This window comes from Bombus vancouverensis, chromosome 3 (assembly GCF_051014615.1).
Source record: "Bombus vancouverensis nearcticus chromosome 3, iyBomVanc1_principal, whole genome shotgun sequence".
NCBI classification, from domain to species: domain Eukaryota; kingdom Metazoa; phylum Arthropoda; class Insecta; order Hymenoptera; family Apidae; genus Bombus; species Bombus vancouverensis.
Genome location: NC_134913.1, coordinates 19,625,929 through 19,637,101, shown reverse-complemented (window position 1 = coordinate 19,637,101; position 11,173 = coordinate 19,625,929). Strand labels below are relative to the sequence as shown.

The window sequence follows — 11,173 nt, the reverse complement described above, 5'->3', positions numbered from 1 at the left end:
TAAACTTCAAATAAATATGGCGCCTCGCATGATTACCAAAGATGCTAGAAATAGGTACGCGGTTGTACATGACCGTGGCTTATGATGTTCGCGTGTAGTTTGGTTAGAATTAAAATCAAGTGGAACATTTGAGTTTCCACATTTAAAGTAATAATTGTTATTGTTTTAGTTTCGAAAACGAGATGGAACCTATAAGTACTTAAGTTTATATTTCATATATGCGTTTTTCTATTCACTACTATAATTTTATTTCACATGCGTACGTTTAAAGACTAACTGTTTGATAATATTTATAGGAAAGAAATATCGTGGACGAGTACCACTTAATAAAGAAAAATTAGCGAAACATGATAAAGGCGGAGGAATCGATTTAAGGGCGACATCAACTAATATAAAAAATAAAGTAATAAGACAGAAATTAAAAAAAAAAGAGAATACTTTTAATAATGCAGTAAAGAATACTGCGCGCACTGAATTACTTTTGACAGAAGATTATGGTTGCTTAGAGGCTGATCCTGGGGAAGTAACAGTGCAGTATAAACAAAAGCAAATTGCAGACAATGTGGATATAACTTCTGCAGCTAAGCATTTTACATTAGATTTAGAGTTTGGCCCATATTGCATAAGATATACAAGAAATGGTAGACACTTAGTACTAGGTGGGAGGAGAGGCCATGTAGCGGCTTTAGATTGGGTCACAAAAAGTTTAGCCTGTGAAATAAATGTAATGGAATCGGTATATGATGTATCATGGCTTCATATAGAAACAATGTTTGCTGTGGCGCAAAAAGAATGGGTGTTTATATATGACAACCAAGGAATTGAAATCCATTGTTTGAAAAAATTGCACAGAATTAATAAATTAGAATTTTTACCTTATCATTTTTTGCTTGCCGCTGGATCTAATGACGGTTACTTGTCATGGTTGGATGTTTCTATAGGCAAATTTGTAGCATCTTTTAATAGCAAATTAGGAAAGATTGCAGTAAGCTTGAGTATATTTGACACTTTTCTGTAGGGATACTATGTGATATTATAATTGCTTATTTTTTAGGTAATGACACAAAATCCTGCTAATGCTGTGCTTTGTGTGGGTGATTCAAAAGGAGTGGTTTCTATGTGGTCTCCAAACAGTAAGGATCCTTTGGCAAAAATGTTGTGCCATGCTCAAGGAATATCTGCCTGTGCAATTCATCCTTATGGAACTTACATGGCAACTAGTTGTCCGAACAGATTTATAAAAATATGGGACATCAGACAGTTAGCAGGTCCCGTGCATAATTATCGCGTACGCTCTCCTATTTACCATTTATCTTATAGTCAGACTGGCCAAATAGCAATGGCAATGGGAAATGTTGTTGAAGTTCATCAGTAAATATGCGATAATTTATGTCTATATGATAATAAGAATGATATATAGATTTTTATAGCTTGTCGTTTTTATAGATTGTCGGGTGATGGAATGAAACCCTATTTACGTCACAGAACCAAGTCGTCAGTGACAAGTATGCAATTTTGTCCATACGAAGACGTTTTAGGTGTTGGTACAGTGAAAAATGTATCTTCGCTTCTAATACCTGGAAGTGGAGAACCTAACTTTGATGCTCTTGAATGTAATCCATTCCAAACTAAAACTCAGAGACGTGAAGCTGAAGTAAAAGCACTATTGGACAAGATTCAACCAGAACTAATATGTTTGGAACCACTTGCTATAACAGAAGTAGATGTATCCACTCTTAAAGATAAAGTAGAAGCTGAAAAGAAACTCTTGGTGAGTATTTAAAGAGTTAAATTATTTAAATTTCTTAGTAATCATATAAATAATTATTTATATATTTTTATAGTATCTCAAACCAAAGAATATAGATTTCAAACCTCGTAGAACGAAAGCTAAAGGAAAAGGAGGAACAGCTAAAGTGATTAAGACTAAGAAAATTCTAAAAGAATTGAGTCGAAAGGTAAGTGATTTTTTTGTATATGTATATTAGAATGCTAGGAATTATGTCTTTCAGGAAACTATCGATCTACTTCGCCAAGCAGACATGCGACCAGATATCAAGAAAGCAGGACCTCAGAAAGATTATGGAATACTAAATAGATTTTTACCAAAACCTAATAGAAGAACAAATAAATAGTACAACGTTGTTCAAGCTATTAGAAAAAATGCATTTCTATTTTATATCTTTCTGTAATTTTTTAAATATTAGGTTGTCCAAAAAGTTTCTTTCGTTTTATGGGGAAATAATAGACGCACAACGTTTTTTGTTTTATATTATTTTGTCGAATTACATACGGTTCATTTTGTTCTGTTGAGATAAACACCGCGACATTTCACAGACTTGGTTTCACGTTTGTATGGAGGTGCACTGCTGTAAAAAACAAGTTTGCGAAAGAAAGGCACTTTTCGAACAACCTTCCGTATAATCTAAGTAAGATCTTGTTAAAAAAAAGTAAACTTTCTTAATTAATTGGTACTGAATTTATGTGTATGTATAGATTGTTATACATAAAGAGTATAATTTATTTCTCATGATTCTTCATCGATAGCATATGTATCAATACAAAGTAGAGCAAAGTGCGGTATAAATAAAATCAAGTTAAATAATTGATTAGACATATGGTATTGAAGTATCAAGGTATTTAATAAAATAAGTAAGCATCCAATAGTTTAATTGTAACATATTCTATAATTTAATAACTGTTGTGACTACAACTAATTTTGGAAAAGAGTGCGAGTAAATTCGATATAATCCAAGGCTCCTGTGATTGGTCGCTCCGTTTTTGGATCGACGTAAGGTTTCATACGAGCAACACAGTAATCAGCCATCTCCTTGGTAAGATTCTAAGAATATATGAAATATTGTTAATATACACCAAATAAATTGATAATTGTATATTTGGAAATTCTATACTTACAGCATATAATTCTTCTTTCGTAACATATGGCCGATCTGCCGCAGTAATAGCACGGAAAGCATTTTCGATTTCTTCGGAACTTTGTACATTCTCGGTTTCCTTGCTAATCATAAACGCCATGTATTCTTGTAACGATACGTAACCATCTCTATTCGGATCAACGATATCTGCAAAATAAACAAAAAGATAGCATATTACACTGTTTCAATATACAAACAAGAACTTTTATGCTTTTCATTAATTATCTAATTTATCTGCATTTAATGATGTGATAAATATGAGTATAAAATATACCTAAAATGTTTTCGAATTCTGGATCAGGCTGGCCTTCTTCTACCATTGGTAAATCGTAACCAAGGGCCCTCAAACATGATTTGAATTCCTGGTGATTTAGACGACCGCTCTTGTCCTTGTCGAAGTGTTTGAACATCATCGAGAACTCTTTGAGTGCGTCTTCAGAAACACCAGATTGGTTACGTGCTTGTATTTGTTGTTCCAAGTTGTGTTGCATGCGCATTCCCAGTTGATCTAATTGATCCCATTGTTGTGCCAAGCCTACGGTACTATGTTCCGTGTAACGATTGTCCAAGATTAGATGTTCTTCCAAAATAGCTCCCAAGTCTTCGATCTTCTTTAGATCTTGACGACGTGCACGAACCTCTTGAGTCTTTCTCTTTGTTGCTTCCAATTGTTGTTCTAATGATCCTGATCCTTCCATCATAGACGTTCTTGTCTCCGCTAGCCATTGATGGAATGCATTAGCATGTTTAGCAAACTCTTTACGCAACTTGTCATTCTCTTCTTGCCGTTGAGCTTCTTTCGCAAGCTCCACGTCGCGTTCTTTAATTATCTTCTGTAAATTACGCCAGGTATCTTCTAATGCTTCCATTGTGAACCATGTGTACGGATTGGGGCCAACATTGAAGCTCTTGATTTGTCTGTCAAGGGCAGCTAAAGCTTCGAAATCTGCTTCTGCCGAGGATAAACTCGCTTGGAATTGTGCATGTGCTTCTCTGAGGGCTCGAATTTCTTCGATACTGTTACATCGCACAGGGTCTGTTAAATCTTCTTCTGCGTTCTCAAACCACGAGTTGAAAGCAGAGGCTTTCTTAGCGAATGTCAAATACAATTCTTCAATTTGTCTGAACTGATCTTGCATTCTTAGCAAGCGTTGCTTTCTCGCGTCAGAATCGGCCAGGAGCTTCTGCCAGCGAGCAATAACATCCGCATGACGTTTTTGAATACTAGGCGTCTGATCATGACCAGAATCGACTAGCATTTCCTTCAAAGAAGTGATGTTCTGAATTCCTTCGTGTTCAAAGGCATGCAATCCGGCATCAAAGGTTTCCTGTTTAGTCAGCAGTGTCTGAACGGTAGACAAGTCTCGTCCGAATTCCTCTGAGCGTACGTGAGTTTCCTTGTCAGCGATCCAGGATTCAACTACATCTGCCTTCCACATAAACTGCAAATAAGCCGAATTATCATTAAGTCGTGTCTTCCTTCTAGCAGCAAGAGCACCAAGTTGTTCCAATTTGTTACGAAGTTGGGCACATCTTTGTCCTATAGCGTCCGCACGATGATTTCCAGCCTTGATCAAAGCTTCTCCTGCTTCGCAAATGTCTTTGCAACGTTCACCATGAGCTGCAAAGTCAGTTTCAAATGCGTCATGTTTTTTCAGTAAGCCCTGAACAGCAGCCATAGTGTCACCATAATCTTCGACCGATAGCAACTGTTGTTTTTCTGTGATCCAAGCTTCTTCCTCTTCTACTTTCGCTAAAAATTGTTGATAAGTTAGGGACTCATCCAGTTTCTGTCCTCTATTGGCTGCTAGCTGTTTTAATTCAGCCCATGCTTGGTTGAGTAGCTTTAGACGTTGCTCAATTTCGGGCACTCCCAAATTAGAGACGTCCATCAATTTCTCCCCTGCTTCTTGAACAGCTTGTATAGCAGGCTCATGACTACCTAACTCTGCCTCCAGTCTCTTGTGTTTCTTCTTCAAGTTTTGTACGCCAGTGAGATCACGACCATAGTCGTCTGATCCAACTAGAAGCTTTTTCTCCTTGATCCAAGACTCTTCATCGGCGATGTCCCTGAAGAATTGATGCAAAGTGTTTGCTTCGTTCAACCTTGCCTGTCTATGAGCAGCGAGGTTACGAATTCTCTCATAACGCTCGTTTATACTCTGTCGTTTCTCTTGGATACCAGCTGCGTCAAATTGTCCACTTTCAATCAGCGAATCTGCTTGCGCATTCATGTCCTTGATCCTTTCTTCGTGTGCTTGAATGTCAGCCTCAACCAACTGGTGCTTTTTCATTAAATTTTGTACAGAAGCTAGATCTTTGCCAGCATCTTCGGACGTAAGCAAGCTTTCCACTTCGCCAAGCCAGAAATCTAGATCTTTAACAGCAGCAATATATGTACGCTGTTTATTGGCTTCTTTCAGCTTCATCGACTTCTCCGTAGTCTTCTGGGTAAGATACTCCCATTGATCGGCAATTGACGCTAGCCTCTTTTGGACAGCGTCCTCAGAACCAGCACATTGGTGTTTCTCGATTAAATTACCTCCCATAGCTAATACAGATTGAATTCTGTCCGCATTCGCTGCCAATTCAGCCTCAAATGCTTGGTGTTTCTGATGTTTTGATTGAATATTAGCTGGATCCTTGTAGTTCTCCTCAGTAGCGAGCTGCAGTTTCTCAGCAATCCAATTTTCCATTTCATCGGCATCTCGGGAGAATTGTTGTAGAGTTTGAGACTCTCCTAACTTGGAACGTTTCTCAATAAGAGCATCCTTCAAATGTTTCCAGCGGTCCAGAACTTGGCAACGTCTATCGTCAATTGGTTTTGCAGCATAATGTTCGGCAGCGATTAACTGATCAGCCAGAGTCTGCAATGTGGCAATCTTCTCTTCGTGAGCATTGATAGCTTTGTCAAAGTCCTCGTGTTTTTTAATGAGAGCCTCTACGTTGTCACTACTATCAACAGTGTCTGCACTGCTTAAGAAAGCTTCTCGGGCGCTCATCCAGTTCTCAGCTTGTTCGCAATCTCTGCAGAACAATTGTAGCTCCAAGTTTTGATCTAACTGCATACGTCGTTGAATCCAAGCTTTCTCTAGTTCTTGGCGTGCTTCAGCCATAGATTCGAGTTTTTCTTGAATCTCGACACTGGCATAGTGACTGGATTGTAAAAGCTGTTGACCGAAAAGTTCGAATGCCTGGAAAGTACCTGCTCTGGCGTCGATCTCCATGCGATGTTCCTATAACATAAACGAAATTAGGGTCACATAGATTCACGTATACTACTTTAACATCTTCGATATAAATTCACACGCATATTTTGCACGTATCTCAATCCACTCGACAATAGAGACTACGATAAGCGGAAAAGGCAGCGATTACACTATAAGAAGCGTTGATAGTACTCCATAAGTGTTAATAAGGCGGTGTCTTCATTACTAAAACATCGATTTGCCAATCTGTTCTTTTCTCATAAAACAGAGATTTAGAAACAACAGAAAAAATATACCAAAAGTGATTAATTATAAAGAACGTATTCAGAGATAAAGTCGCACAGTTTTGCTCCATGCTCTCTTAAACTTTTCAGTACCTCTGGAAGTATGCCGTATCGTGCGTCTATCTCTGCTCTGTGATTCTATAATTCATGAATGACTCGTGAACGACCGTGTAAGCATTGGACCATTTCAATATCAGTAACTTTTTAATTGATCAACTCACCTGGTGTCGTTCTAGGAGAGCTTCCGCACCGGTCACATCTGAAGCCAGCTCCTCTGACGCGACTAAACCCATCATCGAGTTGATCCAAGCCATCAGATCTCTGTAGTCACTAAGGAAACGTTGCAGATCATAAGAATCCAGCAACTTTTCCTTCCTACTATTAGCTTTTGCCGTCAGTTGAGTCCATTCTTCGTTAATCTCTTTCTGCTTGGCGTAGGTCTGTTCAGCAGTTTCAGGATGTGATTGCATCAAACGATTAGCCGTTTCATCCAGCTGTTTAATTTTATCTCCCAAGGCAGCCAAATCTCTTTCCAGACCCTCGTGCTTGCGCTGCAAAGCCTGAACGCTCCGTAAATCCTTTCCAAGATCGTCGTTGTTCAGTGCAGCATCCTTCTCTCGAATCCAGTCCTTGGTCTCATCGACGTCACGATGGAATCGTTGAACCTCGTGAGCGGAACCAAGTTGATTAGCACGTTCCGCAGTGAGAGTTTGCAAGCTGGTCCATTTTTCGTTCAGATCCTGTATCTGCGTTTGAATCTTCAGAGCAGCTTCTGTCTGCCCAAGACTCATTAACTGTACGGCAATCTCGTTCATTTCAGCTAACCGAACCTCATTGGCCTTCAAGTCTGCCTGGAAGTCATCGAATTTCTTCTGCATTACCTCTACCTGTTCTAGATCCTCGCCAACGTCCTGAACTTGAGCATGATTCTCTTTATCCTTAATCCAAGTGGCCAATTCTGCAGCTTCTCTGACAAGTACATAAGCCTTGGCTGTTTCATTGAGTTTATTTTGCCTTTCGCGCGCAAGTCTCAAAAGATCATCATACTGAGCTTCTATCTGAGCTTGCCTGGCAGCTATGGAACTTTGTTCTCTGGCAAGATTCTGTTGAGAAGCGCTTAATCCCGCTTCGGGCTCTACCCTCTTTACATAGGCAGCTGGAACAAAACCTTGACGATCATTTACTTCAACTTTCCACCAATCTTTGTTATTAGAATTCAACAGAGTCAAAGTGTCGCCCTTCTTCATGGAAACTTCTCTTGGTGACTTCTCTGTATAGTCATAGAGAGCCACCACACACTCTTTGCCAGTAATATCAATAGTAGGAGTTTCCTGTTGACGACAAGAAGCAGCCTGGTCTCTAAGAGCAGCTATAGTACTTGCAAATGCCTCCAGATCACTGACCAATGCCTCGTGTTTCTTTAAAAGAGCCTCAGAACTATCTTCGTCTTTTCCATAGTCAGCATTCATAACTATGGGTCGTTTTTCCTTCATCCAGGATTCAGCTTCATTAGCATCAGCAAAGTACTGATGTGCCTGAAGGGAGTCATCCAGGTCATTCTTACGTTGTCTGGCTTTCTCTTTCAGTTGTCCCCAATGCTCATCCAATGCAGCCAAACGTTGGCTAATTTCCTCTGCGGCGAAGTGGCTTTCTTGCAACATTGATGCACCTGCTTGACAAACAGCAGCTACACGTGGTTCGTGATTATTTATTTCTGCTAAAACAGCTTGATGCTTCTTCTGTAGATTTTGTACACCAATGAGATCGCGTCCACGGTTGGTGGACGCTGCAACTGGTTCTTTTTCGCGGATCCAAGCTTCTTCGTCTTCTATATCTCTGAATAGCTGTTGTACCTGCAGTGAGTCGAGAAGTCGTTGTTTACGAATGCTCATGGGTTGTTGAAGTGCAGCGTATCGAGCTTGTAGTTGTTCCTGTTTAGCCTTGATATTGTCTGCATCAAAATGTCCTGATTTCACAAATTGATCTGCAGCTTGGGCAATGCTATCGATTCTATCCGAATGGGATGTGACGTCGGCTTCCAAAAGAGCATGCTTCTTTTGAAGATTTTGCACACTGGTTAGATCTTTGCCATAATCTTCAGACATCAGTTGTCCTTCTACTTCTGACAGCCATAACTCAATATCCTCGACGGTACGATTAAATTGTTGTTGTTGGGAGGCTTCTTGCAGCTTAGCACCTTTCTTTTCACTGGCATGAGTAAGACTTTCCCATAGAGACATAATTTCATCGGTACGAGTGCGAATTCTATCACTGGCATAGTGACCACTCTCAATTAATTCTTGACCAGTAGCTACCATCTCTTCCATGCGAGTTCTGTTGGCGTTTAATTCTTGCTCAAAGTTCTGATGTTTCTGCACTTTCCCATTTAAGTTAGTGGGATCCAAGTAGCTATCATCAGTGGCAAATTTGAGCTTCTCGTTTACCCAACCCTTTGTTTCATCGCAGTCGCGTTCGAATTGCTGTAGTTTGTATGCATCCTCTAAACGGCGTCTTCTTTGAGCCGATTTTTCAAGAAGAATGGCACGTCTTTCTAACAGAAGTTGACGTCTTTGTGCCACATCGTCAGCTGCATAATGTTCCCCTTCTATCAACTTGCCGGCAAAGTCGTCCAATATCTTGACCTTTTCCTCCTGAGCTGCCAAAGACTTGTCGAAATCTTCGTGCTTCTTAATAAGAGCTTCTACGCTGTCAAGGGAATCACCCAGGTCTTCGTTCGCTAAAAATGCTTCCTGCTTAGCCATCCATGCATCCGCTTGTTCCGTATCACGGTAGAATAGCTGCAAGTCCATGCATTGTTCGTACAAAATTTTTCGCTTTTCCCAAAGACTCAAAAGTGACTGCTTATCTTCGGCAAGAGAATTCAATTTTCTGGTTACTTCTTCCGCAGCATAATGTTTTTTTTCCAGTAGTTTGTTGCCAGCCAAAGTAGTCGCATCGAAGCTGTCGGCTCTAGCATCAATTTCTCCCTTGTGCTCCTGATGTCTTTCAACAAGAGCTTCTGCACCAGCAACGTCTTTAGCTAGTTCGTCTGCCGATATAATCGCGCGCATGTCGTTCATCCAAGAAACCAAGTCTCTATAATCAGCCAAAAATCTATGCAAATAGTACGATTCATCGAGCTTCAGACGGCGTTCTTTTGCTTTTGCCGTTAAGCTCTCCCACGACTGCAAGATCTCTGCGCGTTTAGCTTGAATCTGTTTAGAATGATCTGCTTGATGAATGGCTGCAAGACGATCTGCCTCTGCTCCCAATGTATAAACTTTATCCTCTAAAGCTGCCAAATCACGTTCTATGCCCTCATGCTTTCTTTGTAAGGTTTGTACGCTTGCAAGGTCGCGTCCAAAATCATCTGAAGATAGAACAACATCCTTTTCTGCGATCCAAGCCATTGTTTCATCGGCATCTCGATTAAATCTTTGAATTTCGTGTGCACCAAAAAGTTTCTCTTGTCTCAAAACAGCAAGCTGCTTCAATCTTTGCCAGGATTCGTTGAGTTCCTCCTTCCTACGCAGGATAGTATCACGTTCAGGATGCCCATCCAAAAGAAGTTTATCTGCCAGTTCGTTTACTTCTGTTACTCTGTATTCTTGGCTAGCCATATCCTTTTGGAATTCGTCAAATTTCCTTTGAAGTACTTCAACGTGTTCCAAGTCGTGACCAAATTCGTCCGTTGTTACAAATGCTTCCTTGTCATGAATCCAGAACATTACTTCGTCACAGTGTCGAATAAATTGTACAAGTACCAGGGCTTGTTGTAATTTAAGACCCTTGTCTGCCAATCTAGAGAGCAGCAACACCCATAACTGGTGAAGATCCACTGCAAGATAAATTTGATTGTTAATTTCAAGCTATAAAATAATAACATAAACTCAATATCAATGGAAACTTACTTAATCTCTTACTAATAACATCGCTTGCAAAATGGTGTTGAGCTATCATCTCTGATCCGGTATTATCTAATGACACTATAGCATTAGAATGAGCTGCAACTTCCGCTTCGAAAGCTTGATGTTTCTGTATCTTTGCCTGAAGGTTGGTAGGATCTTTGTAGCTTTCATCCGAAGCAGCTTGCAATTTTTCAAAAATCCATCCTTCGAGTTCGTCCGCATCTCGCTTAAAATACTAGAAACGAACGAGTATCGTTACCAACGTGAATAATAAAAATTGAACAGAAATAAAACAACAATCAAAAATATACTTGAAAGCGACGGGAGTCCTCAAGTTTATCTCTCTTGTTCCTAGCTTCTGCCTTGAAATTCGCATATCGACTGAGAACTTGCTCTCTCCGTTCTTGAATGTCCTCAGGATTTTCCAAGATTTTCACTTCCTTTGGCGTAATCTGATCCATTTCGAACAATGCTTTTCGTTTGACGTTCTGTAGACAATTCTCTACCGTCCAAAATGGCTACAGGGTGTGGTAAGGTTGACTGATACAGTGAAATCAATAATTAAAGCTTTAACAACGCGTTCGTCTTTTGACATCGATTCACAATTACGAGCATGGACAATCGTTTGCATAATACACAATGTAAAAACAATATAAAAGTGATACGTACCTCGCACAATCCTTCCAAATGCAATATACCGCTGACAAGTGACGTTCTCCAAGGTTCGATATTAACTGGAATCATCTACGTGTGTAACGAGCAGTGAAATACTTTCTCTTAAAGCTACGTCACCGATTGGTCGACCAATAATACGTGGAACCAATGAAAGCTTCTCT

General features: G+C 39.8%; 2 protein-coding genes across 3 annotated transcripts; one reads left to right on the top strand and one right to left on the bottom strand.

Annotated features, from left to right (window-relative positions):
* The first annotated feature begins 38 nt into the window (after nt 1-38).
* LOC117154300 (WD repeat-containing protein 46) lies at nt 39-2,911 on the top strand. Its single transcript, XM_033329186.2, has 6 exons — nt 39-195; nt 297-985; nt 1,055-1,371; nt 1,447-1,771; nt 1,845-1,958; nt 2,013-2,911. The coding sequence occupies exons 1-6, from the start codon at nt 183-185 to the stop codon at nt 2,133-2,135; spliced, it is 1,581 nt and encodes a 526-aa protein (XP_033185077.2). The 5' UTR covers nt 39-182; the 3' UTR covers nt 2,136-2,911.
* On the bottom strand, nt 2,668-11,116 carry alpha-Spec (alpha spectrin). 2 transcript variants are annotated; one of them, XM_033329184.2, is made up of 8 exons: nt 11,007-11,116; nt 10,649-10,877; nt 10,341-10,572; nt 6,651-10,267; nt 6,523-6,567; nt 3,211-6,172; nt 2,917-3,083; nt 2,668-2,842 (listed from the first exon to the last, which is right to left on the bottom strand). In XM_033329184.2, exons 2-8 carry the CDS (start codon nt 10,796-10,798, stop codon nt 2,714-2,716), a joined length of 7,302 nt encoding a protein of 2,433 aa, XP_033185075.1. In that variant the 5' UTR covers nt 10,799-10,877; nt 11,007-11,116; the 3' UTR covers nt 2,668-2,713. The 2 variants fall into 2 exon arrangements, with proteins under 2 accessions (XP_033185075.1, XP_033185076.1); XM_033329185.2 differs by lacking the exon at nt 6,523-6,567.
* Nucleotides 11,117-11,173: the final 57 nt, after the last annotated feature.

Excerpts from the sequence above, each read along its gene's own strand:
- LOC117154300 (XM_033329186.2), top strand. Across the intron at positions 1,772-1,844 it reads AAGCTGAAAAGAAACTCTTG|TATCTCAAACCAAAGAATAT; the intron begins GTGAGTATTTAA and ends ATATTTTTATAG. Across the intron at positions 1,959-2,012 it reads TAAAAGAATTGAGTCGAAAG|GAAACTATCGATCTACTTCG; the intron begins GTAAGTGATTTT and ends TATGTCTTTCAG.
- alpha-Spec (XM_033329184.2), bottom strand. The coding sequence starts at position 10,798 with ATGGATCAGATTACGCCAAAGGAAGTGAAAATCTTGGAAAATCCTGAG. Across the intron at positions 10,573-10,648 it reads AGGACTCCCGTCGCTTTCAA|TATTTTAAGCGAGATGCGGA; the intron begins GTATATTTTTGA and ends GTTCGTTTCTAG. Across the intron at positions 2,843-2,916 it reads CGAAAGAAGAATTATATGCT|AATCTTACCAAGGAGATGGC; the intron begins GTAAGTATAGAA and ends ATATATTCTTAG.